The sequence below is a fragment of the Mustela erminea genome, chromosome 9, assembly GCF_009829155.1.
Source record: "Mustela erminea isolate mMusErm1 chromosome 9, mMusErm1.Pri, whole genome shotgun sequence".
In the NCBI taxonomy this organism is placed as follows: Eukaryota; Metazoa; Chordata; class Mammalia; order Carnivora; family Mustelidae; genus Mustela; species Mustela erminea.
Genome location: NC_045622.1, coordinates 100209215 through 100222919, shown reverse-complemented (window position 1 = coordinate 100222919; position 13705 = coordinate 100209215). Strand labels below are relative to the sequence as shown.

General features: G+C 35.8%; 1 protein-coding gene, 1 long non-coding RNA gene and 1 pseudogene across 2 annotated transcripts in view; 1 reads left to right on the top strand and 2 right to left on the bottom strand.

Moving 5' to 3' along the window:
* LOC116600044 overlaps positions 1-7569 on the top strand; it is a 45457-nt gene extending 37888 nt beyond the window's left edge. Inside the window, exon 3 of the long non-coding RNA XR_004289481.1 lies at positions 7337-7569. This is a non-coding gene — a long non-coding RNA (uncharacterized LOC116600044). The remainder of the gene's footprint in view (positions 1-7336) is intronic.
* On the bottom strand, positions 1219-2166 carry LOC116600041 (olfactory receptor 8J2-like). Its single transcript, XM_032360028.1, has one exon. The coding sequence runs from the start codon at positions 2164-2166 to the stop codon at positions 1219-1221; it is 948 nt and encodes a 315-aa protein (XP_032215919.1).
* Positions 7570-8800: 1231 nt separating the features above from the next.
* On the bottom strand, positions 8801-10037 carry LOC116599932 (annotated as a pseudogene).
* Positions 10038-13705: the final 3668 nt, after the last annotated feature.

Sequence of the window (13705 nt, the reverse complement as noted above, 5' to 3'; positions counted from 1 at the left end):
TAAAATTTTAAAAATCCTAAAGGCTAATGCTATTAAGTTATTGCAATTTTGTCTGTGGAGACAAGAAATATCCAACATACAGTGCGACTCTTCTGTTTTTGGCTAGCTATTCTGCTCATTAAAACTAAAGTTAAGAATTAGCTTATGAAACTGAATGTCACAATTCCTGGGTTTGACTTATTTCTGAGTTCCCTGAAAATGTCATAAATCTGCATTATTTCCAGGCATCGCCTAACCTATCATGGCATTCCCCATCTCTCTCATGACATTGTAGTTCACCGCATTTTGCATATACAGACAGAAATAAGGCACAGAATGACAAGTAACATTTATGTATATATCATATTTATTTATTTATTGGCTATACTGCCTTTGAGACTTTGTGTCATTTTGAGAGCAATGAATTTTTTTCTTTCATTTTCTAATATTTTCCTCCAAAACACTACACAAAAATTCTAAAAGAAGTATTATTTGCTGTTACGTTTTTATACCACAGATGATTACCTCCACACAATGTTAAGGAGGAAAAGAAGATTGGAGAAAATTAATTTTATATCATATTGAGATAAATATCAACATTTTGCTTTGTGCACATGCACATGTGAGCAGAATCAACAGTGGAGTCCCCGTTCATACATTTTCTTCTGTTTTGTCACATGGCCTATTTGCATGTAAATCTAAGCATTTCTGTTTAGTCTTCATTTTCTCCTGAACAGTAATGATATAAATATGATAAAAATGATATAAATATGTCATGTACAAGATAAAAATGGATTCTAAAAGGTTAAGAAATTGAAAGATAAAATAAATGAAAGTAAAATAAAACTTCAATCAGTTGAACAAGACAGATTTGTGGCAAGTAAGATGACCTGACTCAACTACACTGTAAGAAATGTTTCTCTCATACCTTCTTCAGCTCTCGGACTTCCTCTTTCATGGCTAGAAATTATAAAAACCCAGTAGTGAGTTGTGTTGCACCTTAAAATGTATTTATTTTGGAATTATTGCTTACTACTTAAATAAATATACTTTCTTTGGTCAACTAATACATCTTTGTATTAGCAAAAATTGAGTATTTGATGTTGCAATAGAAAGGATTAAGATTTTCTTATTGAAATCCATGGAGTTTTTAGCTATTTATTACCTCTGCATTTAATAGAGATGAGCTTTTCAGGAGTAAATACAAACCCTTAAATGAAGACTCTTGTAGTTTTAAATTTACATCAATTTGGAAGCCTGCCACGGGTTATTTAGCAATCTCTTCAAAGCATCCTTTACATCTTTATTCCTTAGGCTGTAGATGAGGGGATTCAGCATTGGTATCACCAGGGTATAGAAGACAGAGGTCATTTTATCAGTACGTAAGGAGAGGTTGGACCTTGGTTGCAAATACATGAAGAAAAGGGTCCCATAGAACACAGTGACAGCCATCATGTGAGAGGCACAGGTGGAAAAGGCTTTTCGTCGGCCCTCTGAAGAACGGATCCTCAAAATGGCAAGGACAATGTTGAAGTAGGATGTTAGAACAATACTTATAGAGAAAAATAAGTTGGTCCCTGCAGAGGTAAACACTATTGTTTCTGGGATGTAGGTATCAGAACAGGACAATGCCAACAAAGGGACAGTATCACAATAAAAATGGTTGATGACATTGGAAGAACAGTATGACATGGAGAATACACAGGAGGAGACAGTCAGTGCTGTGGTCAGACTGTAGAGGTAAGTGAGGGACACCAGCAGTATGCACATCTGTGGAGAAACCACCACCATGTAGAGCAGGGGCTTGCAAATAGCCACATAGCGGTCATAAGCCATTGCAGCCAGCATGAAAGTCTCACCAATAATGAAAACTAAGAACCCACCCAGCTGTACTGCACATCCATAGTAGGATATGGTTTTCTTTTTAACCAAGAAGTTTACCAGCATTTTGGGGGCAATGACAGTAGAATCGCCAAGATTGATGATAGCCAAGTGCCTGAGGAAGAAGTACATGGGCGTTTGGAGCTGAGAGTCAACACTGGTGAGGGTGATGATGCCCAGGTTCCCTGCCATGGTCAGCCCATAGATCAGCAGGAAAACAAAGAAGAGTGGAATCTGGAGGTCTGGGCGATCTGAGACTCCTATGAGAATGAACTCAGTCACCTGGGTGAGATTTTCTGAGGCCATTTATTTTGTTGTTCTCATCCTCTATGGGAAAATGAAAGTGAAGTAATAGATGGTAGGTAAATTTTTCTGGCAGATGCAAGATTGTAAACCATTTTTTTTAAGTGGGATTATTTCTGTTCATAATTAAAGGTATCAGTTTTATTTGTATTTCTCCCAGTCCTTTAAAAATATTCAGAAATATAAACTTTGTAGATACCAATTTCATGTTGTTAGATTTGCTGTACCAAGCTATTAATTTTTCACTTCTGTGTTGGATATAGTTCATATTCATTGAATATATATTAATATACTTTAGTGTATGTATTAATATTTATATGTATATTTTAAATGTAGTAATTACAGTATTGCATGAATATATATTTACATATATGCAAACATGCTTCCGTATATGTATTCAATGATAAAAGATAGCTATGGAGAAGTTGTTGAGCCAGAGTGACTTCCAGTGACTTTCAGTTATTTTTTTCCTTAGATGCCACTAGCTTTCTCTTTGGCCTATAACCTGTCATCAACCTTGGAAATTTTATATTTCTGTCCAAAATACTTTGTGTATGCTAGGTTTTCCTTCACTTTCTACTATCACTTTCTATCTAATGATCAATGCTGCTTCAGCTGCCCACCAACAGACTACACCTCAGTAGTCTTGTTTCTTAGTGTCAATAAGAAACTGATTTTTTTTTTTAACTTACTCACATTTCCTTTCTTCTGCCAAATGAACTCTCCTTTCTACCACTCCAACCTCTACTTGCTCAGATGCTGCTTTATCCTGGCTTTCTGGCAGCTCGCTCTTTTTTTTTCTTTCTTTCGCTCTCTCTCTTTCTTTCTTTTTCTTTCTCCCTCCCTTTCTTTTCCTACCTTCTTTCCCTCCTTTCTTTTTTTCCTTTCTTTTCTTTTTCTTCTTACTCTCTCTTTTTTCCAAGTTTGTACTTATTTCTTGTAAAATGTTTAAAACCTATTTTCACGTTTCACAAAATATTACTTGTAGGTTTGATTTCCTCAAGTTTGATCACTTTGTGTTCTTTGTGCAGAAAACTCTAAGGTGAAGAGTGCTAACATTATTCAATATGTAGTGTACTCTGGGCCCAGGACTATGCTAGCCATTTCAGAATAATTATCTCATTATTCAGCAAAAGTGTCCTAGAAGGTGGATGTAGTTATCTTTATGTCTGATTGAACAGTTGAGGCTCAATGAGTCTAAGTCATGTGAAGAATCTATCTAGGATATTGGTGAATGGTCTGGCTTTATGGTTTTGCTTTAATTTATGTGTTTTGTTTGCTTGTTTGTTTGGCCACTTGGTTGGTTGGGTGTTAGGCCACCAGTTACTAGCTGTGTGATTTTTATTAAGTATTTATCTCCTTGTGTTATATGAATGTATTGAGATACTAGGCAAGCAAGTATTATTAGTACAGAGTTTGTTAACAATGAATGCAGAATAATTGGCACTATCTGTTCTTGTTATTAGCATGTTTTAAATGATTTTTCTAGTGTTTCCTGTTTGTGTCCCAGTGACCCATTCCTCATTCTACCCCACTGGGGAGTTTCATAGTTGAAATGGGAATAGTAAGTGAATTATAATTTTGTGTATCTAGGCAACTGGGACATGTGATTTCTAGCTACATATGTAACAAATAAATCAGGCTGTGTTCCCCTGCAAACTAATTCTTTCTTAAATCTGTGGTGTTTGTTTAATCAAAGATATTTTAATACCTACATTAGGTATGTCTAGTCAGGTTATACAACTGTGTTGCAGTAGATATCCCATATCTCTTTTCACTTACCACCACATCTGAAAAGAAATGCATAGCTAAACTTCTGGTGGAAAACACAGTGGCAACACTCACTTTAAACAAAACATTTCCTGTTTAAACAAAACATTTTAATTTGACTGAAACTGAAACAGTGAGTGTTTCAGTTCATTTCACTGTTCTGCTTTCATGTTCACTGTTTTACTCTGAGATATAATACACTCAGTAACTTTATCCTTAATTTAGCAAAGTAAAAACAAAACAAGACAGAACAAAACAACAATAGCCAAAATCTTAGATTGTGGATGTGAATTCATGCAGTTAGCTTCAAAGAGATATATTTGTATATATAATTACCTGTTATTAATTGCTTCTTCTAAATAAATAGTACTAATGGCAAGGCTAGGATTGCTTTTTTGTCTTTTGATAAGTCTTTTGAATTAAATTATTTTTCTCTTGTTTCTTCAGAAAGTTTTCAGATTTGTTTCTGATGAAGTTATGTCAGATTTTTACATATATTTTTTCAAGTTTGTTTTTGAAAAGAAATATAAGTCTACCAAAATGCTAACATGTCAGGAAAAAAACTTTAAAAAAAATGTACCTAATATTCATCATTTATATTACTATTTGGCCAAGAAACCATACTGAAAATGTTTTAAATAGCTACTGAAATGATTTCAAGAAATATTCTATTGGTCTCTAACTATACAATTTTTCTTAAACTTATTTACACCTGAGTGGTGTAAATGTGACCAGCTGCACCTCGACAGAAGCTGTCAGTGTCCACCAGCATCTGAAAGCCTGCCAGCTGGCATCAGGGAACCTTTCCATCATAGGGTTTGTCACCCTGGACAATGTGAACATCAGGGAGGGGAAAAACTTCTTTTTCTTGATGTTAAACAATTTAAAGGGTCTGTCTTGGAGAAGAAATCAAATATTTCAAATCACTTAAGATTCCCATTCAGTAGAGAGTGCTTTCAAAAACATCAGTATGCCAGCTCTAAAGCAGAAACATTCCTCTATATCCTAAAGTAAGATAGAATCTTCGTTGTTCTGTGGAAATGCTCACACTGTCTAATTTATCAGCAGGGATGCTGGGGACCACGCTTTGAGTCATTTCTCTGTTCCTTTCACTTAGCATTCAGATAACAGAGATTTAAGTCTTCAGAAGAGAACGGAAAAGATATATCAGTCCTGAGTCTGATTTGAATCCATAAAGCTCCCAAGGTACATGGTCTTCACATCCAAGATGAGTACTAAGTAAATGGTTGGGGTGAACCTACCTGTCCAGAGATCTGCTGAGACCCACTGTGAAGGTTCTGCAGGAGGCACGCTGAAGAAATTTACCTGTGTCTGAAGTTTCTGAGGAGCAGCACACTAAAATAAGCTCACTCATAGGTTCAGTCCCTACACATGAAAACAGGAATTCCCAGATAAAGTTCTGGTTCCTCAGGAAAAGAAAGACCAATTATGCAAGTCTCCACACAGGAATTGCACCCAGAGAGTGAAAATGTGGGACCAGCTTAGGCATTTGCTTAAATGATCCTATTGAGTAACAATCTCGTGCAATGATTCCACCCTTTGGGTGTTTGTTTCTTTTGAATTGTCCCCTGTGGTGGTTGGGAAGTGTGGCTGCTGGCTCTGGGGTGGAGAAAATCCAACAGTTGGAAAGCCCAGGATTGTGGCGCCAGTGTTCCATTTTACTGTGCATGTTGGGAATAGAACTGAAGGCAAAGGCTCCATTCTAGTCAAGAACAAGACCTGGTGTAGTTGCCATAATAGTCATTCAAAATGTTCATGGTAATAAGAAGACTAAATTTCAGTCATTCTGGAGACGTTTAGAAGGTATCCATCAAATGCCTGGTCCTAATTCTGGTTTTTAATTAAAATTATTTGATGGAAAATGCATTTTTTTGTATAATCTGTGATATTTCCCCACACATGTATAAGTACTGTAATTAAATATTGATAACATTTTACTTTATTTCTTGTGTGGGATTTCCTAGTCTGTTGTCTTTTTAAGTGAAAAAGGTATGTCTAAATAGTTTGTCTTTGTATTAATAACTTCCAAATTACTACCCAAGAAAGAGTAGGTGTTAAAAGATATTTGCTGACTTACTGACTGATGCAATGGATGATGAGTAAGTGAATGATTGAATATAATATCCACCTTAAAATTCTGAAATAAAATATGAGGTTTTGATTTCAGCTCCAGCATCTATCTTTAATATGATATTAACTCATAAACAGTGAGAACCTGCATAATGTTCTCTAGAATATTCACTACTTTAGGGCAGGACACTTCATCTCAGTGTTTCTAATATCTAACACAGGTATAGCCCATTCTAGGTTCTACCTTTTTTTTTTTTTTAAATATTTTATTTATTTATTTATTTGACATAGAGAGAGGATCACACACAGGCGGAGAGGCAGGCAAAGAGAGAGGGAGAAGCAGGCTCCTGGCTGAGCATAAACCCTCATGTGGGGCTCAATCCCAGTACCTGAGATCATGACCAGAACTGAAGGCAGACATTTAACCCACTGAGCCACCCAGGGACCCCTAGGTTCTACCATTTTTGAAGTAACAGTCAAATTGTGGGCCATCGGGAAGAAATAGCAAAGATATTGAAACATCTTAAGTTACTATGAGGATGAATTGAAATCCTTGATGTCCTTTCCAAAGTCCAAGTATCCACAGGAAGGTTCTGTTGTTACCTCCTCTGAAATGTCATTTGTAGATTATCTGTCATGTTACTAAAGTTAGTCTGTACCCTGGTCAGTCAATAGGACTTTATTCCCTCATCAGCTCTGCCAACTTCCCTGTGTATTTAGCGTTTTTTAGGAAAAAAGTATTGCCTTCACACTTTCCATTTTTATTGATGCTTTATATTACAATTTTTTCTCTCATTTGAACTTTATTATTTATTGCACAAGAAGTATTGTCCATTTTTTAAATTGTGAATATGATATCAAATAAACTTAATTTGGTTAAACATAAAATTCTAAGATAGGACAGGATCATCATGCATCACAGAATTTTACCTTTCAAACTACTTGTAAGAGACACACACATGTCTACATACCTATACATACACACACATATATATGTGCATGTAATGACATTATAGATTTTTATTTTTATACCTCATATGGATGGCATCGTGTAGTATTTGTCCCTCTGTGACTAGCTTATTCCATTTAGTATAATGTCTTCAAGGTTCATCCATACTGTCTTTTTTAAAAAATAAAATGTATTTACTGTTATATTTTTGAATACATATATTGTATATACTATCACTAGTTATGCGGTTTTAAAATTGTGCATATATATGTAATTTAACTTAGATATATTCTCGATAATAATTTTTTCTATTATATGCAATAAAATAATTGCCTTTTCAATTTTCTTATGACATCCTTCCAGGAATGGCCAGCATCCCTGTACCGATGGATGAAAGATTACTCCAGACTTTGCTGTGAAAGAGAGGAGAAGGCAAGGGGGTCAATGCTGAGACAAAGACCCTTTGCTCTTCTTTGCTCCCACCTTTACTAGTGCTTCAGGATCATCATAAGTCTTTATTACTCTGTTTTTCAACCTAGCAATGTGTGACAGGTGTTTTACTGGAACTAGGAGGGCCTGATTATGGGAAATATACAATATGCTAATCAGTGTGTTCTAGGAGTTCTGCTAAACATAGCCTAGGATACTGTGCATACATCTTTTAGATCATACTCCTAATGAGGCATCATACTCCATAGTGTATATGGACCACATCTTCCTTATCCATTGGTCCGTTGAAGGGCATCTTGGTTCTTTCCACAGTTTGGTGACCATGGGCATTGCTACTATAAAATTGGGGTACAAATGGCCCTTCTTTTCACTGCATCTGTATCTTTGGGGTAAATACCCAGTAGTGCAATTTTAGGGTCATAGGGAAGCTCCGTTTTTAATTTCTTGAGGAATCTCCACACCGTTTTCCAAAGTGGCTGCACCAACTTGCATTCCCACCAACAGTGTAAGAGGGTTCCCCTTTCTCCACATCCTCTCCAACACATGTTGTTTTCTGTCTTGCTAATTTTGGCCATTCTAACAGGTATAAGGTGGTATCTTAATGTGGTTTTAATTTGAATCTCCCTGATGGCTAGTGATGATGAACATTTTTTCATGTGTCTGATAGCCATTTGTATGTCTTCACTGGAGAAGTGTCTGTTCATATCTTCTGCCCATTTTTTTTATATGATTGTCTGTTTTGTGTGTGTTGAGTTTGAGGAATTCCCCATGTAACATTTAGCTAGCCAGATATTATGGATGATTTCATGCTCTACATTAACTCCAACAACATCCTTTATGAAGTTTCAAATTTGATGTACTTACATTATTAGTTTGTATTTATTTGTAAATTACCTAACTTTAAAAAAAAATTAACTGAAGGATTCTTCTAATTTTAAATGTTCTGAAAATAATAGCAATGTAATTATTTGTTTTTCATAATAAATATTACTTCAGAATAAAATTGACTTTACATAGTCACAATAGCCCGTTTTTTATTTTTTGCCATAAACTGCCTTTTCTTATAAAATTGGATCTCGCTTTATATCCTTTCATCTTTCTACTCCTGGCCTGATTCTTTCTCATTACCTGTTTTGCCACATGTAAATCTTCACTACACCATCTTATTCAGATGCAAGTTGTTACTGGTTTACTATATACGAATGTACCTCTTAAAGTGCTATAATTTTGCAGGTAATTAAATTAATGTATATTATAACCCAAATGTCTCTTTCTGCAAGTTCATTTAGAAATATGACTGGTACATAGAAGTCCATCTCTAAATATATGTTGACCTCTATTATCTTTGCTTTCCCCTCCCAAGGAATATAACAAAGCTTAATGTTGATAACTGAATTCATAGAAACCACATAGTATAGTCATTTGAGAAGATATTGCATACTTTTTCCCACTTCTGTATCCTGCATATTTTACCTCTTTGTTCCTCCAGCTATAGATCAAGGGATTCAGCAGGGGCATAGCAATGGTGCAAAGTATGGACGTCACTTTATCAGTGTCAAAGTAATGACTGGGCTCAGGTTGCATATACATAAATATCAAAGTCCCACAGAACACTGCGACTACTGTCAGGTGGGACCAACAGGTGGAAAAAGCCTGTGCTGTATTATTCATTAATACATGAATGATAATAAATTAATTAACTTATTATTATTTAAGTAATAAGTGATTATAATAAATAATTTTTATATGTAACATATATTTAGAGATTGACTTCTATGTACTCATCCTATTTCTAAGTGAACTTGCAGAAAGAAACATTTGGGTTATAATATACATTAATTTAATTACCTGCAAAAATTATAACACTTTGTTAAGCAGTAAATTCATATATAGTTAACCAGTAACAACTTGTGCATGAATGACACAATATAGATAAAAAGCTGAGTTTGCCCTGATGATGGCTATCAGGATCACCAGGTAAGATGCAGGAACTATTAGAAGCAGTAAAATCAAATTTAATACAGAAAATCATAATCATCAATTCAATTTTATGCATATTTGAGCAGAACAAAGATAACAAGGGGAGATTGTCACAGTAGCAATGACTGACAATATTGGATCCACAGAAGGATAAACTAAAAATTTTTATGGTGACTAGAAGAGACACAAATGTGCCAGAGAGATAGCAGATTGCCACAGCACCTGACACATTCTTTGTGCCATGATGTCAGGGTAGAGTGGAGGGTTACAGATGTCCATGGCGGGGATCATAGGACAGCTGATAGAATGAACAGCTCAAAACAATGAACATAAATAATGTGGAAAGCTCCCATGTGGTGCAGGAATAAGAGATTGTATTACTAAACATTCTGGGTGCCACGGTAGTTGAATAACCCGAGTGAAAAGCCAGGAATTTGAGGAAGAAGTACATGGGTTTTTGTAGCACAGAGTCCATCTTGATGAGAATGATCAAGCTCAGGATACCCACCACTGAGACCAGGCAAACAGTGAGATCAGGTCCAACCAATGGAGTTTGCAGCTTACGGAGTCCTGTGATTCCCATTAGAATGAATTCTTTCCACAGTGTTAGACTGTGTTTCTCTATGCAGGCCATTTGTGAAACCTACACTGGGAGTAAATTAAAAAATAATCATTAACTTTCATGACATATGACTGACATTGTTATAAGTGATTAAAGGCTGACATCTTGTATTTATGGTCTGAGTTTTGTTTTGTTTTTTTTTTTTTTTTTTTTTTTTTTTATTTCCAGCATAACAGTATTCATTATTTTTGCACCACACCCCATTTTGTTTTTTTAAATCAACCTTGGTTATACATTGAAATTATCTGGAGAATTTAAAGATTTTATTTATTTATTTGTTTGTTTGTTTATTTATTTATTTATTTGACAGACGGAGATCACAAGTAGGCAGAGAGACAGGAAGAGAAATAGGGGGAAGCAGGCTCCCCATTGAGCAGAGATCCTGATGTAGGACTCATCCCAGGACCCTGGGATCATGACCTGAGCTGAAGGCAGAGGCTTATCCCACTGAGCCACCCAGGTGCCCCTGGTCTGAGCTTTAATTGCCTGTTCAAACACCTGGAAGTTCAATTCTCTCTCTCCCAGCTCAGCTAAACTCTTTATAGCTTTCTTGAGTATGACACTGAACGCACAAAAAACAAAAATAAAAACTCCTAAATTGGCTTTATCAAAATGTAAAAAAAGATGAGTTTTATGCATCAGAGGAATTTATTAAAGAATGAAAAGGTGACCCATACAATGGGAAAAAATTGTAAATCTTATATCTGTTAAGTGCCTAGTATATAAAATATCCAACGGACTCTAACAGCTCAACATCTCAAAGAAAAATTACCCAAATTAAAATTAGGCAAAAGACTTGAACAGACATTTCTCACTGAAAATATACAAATGCCAATATGTACATGAAAAATTTTCAATGTCTCAGTTATCAGAAAAAATGTAAAACAAAACCACAATAAGATAGCACTTCACTTGCTTTAGAGTGATTTACAAAGAAAAGACAAGAAAAATTGCAAAGATGGGCAAAGATGTAGAGATTAGAACCTTGGCGTACTGTTAGGAAAGTAAGATGACACAGCCACTGGGGAAGCACACAGATGGTTACTCAATAAGTTGCCATACAATTATTATTATGATCCAGTAATTCCATTCTTTGATAGGCACCCAAAGGTATTGGCAACACCAAGTGTTCAAGAAAATCTAACCTAAGTATAGAGGTGAGAGAATTAAACCACTTCCCTGTCCTTCCCCTCCCACTGCCAAATACAGCTTTCTACACTGAATTAAGTGACAATGAGTAAGTTCTGCAATTAAAGATCTATAAAATATTTATTTAAATGCATATACTTAAACATCAAGGTAATTTTCAAGGAGAAATAAAGGGAGTTTTACAAAAATCTTTTTTTTTTTTTTTAAGATTTTACTTGTTTGAGTGAGAGAGCACCAGTAGAGGGAGGAAGGGACATGGGGAGGGAGTCAGGCAGACTCCCCATGAACTAGGAGCCTAATGTTGGCTCAATCCCAGGACACCGAGATCATGACCTGAGTTGAAGTCAGATGCTTAACTGATTGAGCCATACAGCTACCCCTAGAAAAAGCTACTAAATAAAGAAGTGGAAAAGAATCCTCAATTTTAGGCAAAATAAATATTACTCCTTCATAATTTTATAAGAATTCTTTTTACCTAGGGGCGCCTGGGTGGCTCAGTGGGTTAAAGCCTCTGCCTTCGGCTCGGGTCATGATCCCAGGGTCCTGGAATCAAGCCCCACATCGGGCTCTCTGCTCTGCAGGGAGCCTGCTTCCTCCTCTCTCTCTGCCTGCCTCTCTGCCTACTTGTGATCTCACTCTGTCAAATAAATAAATAAAATCTAAAAAAAAAAAAAGAATTCTTTTTACCTAAATTTGTATTTGTACATCTTTTAATCTTAGTTCTGATCTCCATTAGGTGTGCATTGAGTCATTCAAGGGACAATCTCATGGCATTTCAAAAACTCTTCCAAGGCTTGTAGGTAAGGAAGCAGGGCAGTCCTCTTACTAATCAGACTTTGTGGTGTGATGGAGACATAGCAAGGCTTGAATCTTGTTTTTGTCTCACCGCCAACTAAAAGTGATTTACAAAGTTCATTGGTACATCCTGGAAACACATGGCATACTGGAAACAGAAATTGCAAGTATTTTTTTTTTTTAATTTTATTTATTTATTTGACAGACAGAGATCACAAGTAGGCAGAGAAGCAGGCAGAGAGAAAGGAGGAAGCAGCCTCCCTGCTGAGCAGAAAGCCCAATACTGGGCTTGATCCCAGAACCCTGGGATCATGACCTGAGCCGAAAGTTTAGGCTTTAACCACTGACACAATCAGGTGCCCCAGAAATTGCAAGTATTATAAACATACTGAGGTAATCCTTTTACTTGAGAAGTAGGTGGAAGACACTATGGAGTCTGTTAGTATTTGACCTTAATAATTTTGAGAAACATCCAAATAGCTACATATAATGATATTATCTTTGACATTTTCTTAAGGATCCAAATGAAAGAAAATAATCATGACAATCTTCAGGTCTTTGTTTTGAATTTTCTTAACAAAACTCCCTTTTTTAGAGATTTTTTTTAAACTCTTCAGAGAATACAAACTTCCTGCATCATAGCAAATGTCTAGCTTTCACCAAAAATTACAAGAAAATTGTGTACACCCTTGTGTTTGCCCCGAAACTTTGATTATCAAAGCAAATAATTAAAGAGATAGCTAAATCACTGAGGGAGGTGGGGTGTAAGACACTAATGAGGTCCTGAAGGGTCCCTGGTCTGAGTTAGTCACAGAGACACATGTAGTCTACTCCCATCTGAAGGGGACTGTCTGTGCTCACATCCATTCCTAACACAACGGGTTAAAAGGTGGTATGGGTGTCTTTCTTAAATTGACGCTGTCCCTGAGGAAAAAGCATACAAGTTCATTGCAACTAAAGCATTCAAAAGCATCAAAGGAAGTCGTGGTATCTCTGCTAATTATACAGGGCATCCATATATTCCACTACAAATAAAGTTCTGTTAGGTACCTTTCCACACAGTATCACCTGGTTAAGTCTTTCTATTGCATCTGGAATCAAAACATTGTGTGTGTAGGAAAGGTATTTTCATTTTTTCTCCCTTATTTGACTCCTGTTAATAAAGTGGCTTTTGAAAGCTTTTCTGTCCGGGGACATAATAAAGATGTTTGAATGATGCTTTCTGAATCATTAAAAAAATTACATGTGATAATACATAGGTGCGCTGTTTTCCCCTTTTTTGTAGTGTTTTAAACTTCTTATTGAAGTCTAATATACATATTAAGATGCCTACATCAGGCATTTTTACAAATCCAGCACAAATACATAATCAGATACCAGATTAAACTGCTATGATAATAACAAAAATAAGACATAAAGAGGTCCCTAGAAGAATCCTCCATTTTTCTACCACACACACATGCACGCACGCGTGCACACACACACACACACACAAATAACCATTATTCTGCCTTCTAACAGCATAAATTATTTTCATGTATTTTTGTTAACTTATATAAATAAATAATATGTATGGGGTTTTTTGTGTGTGTGTGTCTGACTTCTTTCATGCAGTATGCTATCATAGGCAGTTCTAGATTGCTCATTCTCATGTCTGTGTACAGTGCCATTTTATAACTATACCACAAATTATTTATTCATTGTGCTATCATCAAATGTGTTTAATGGCCATTTAG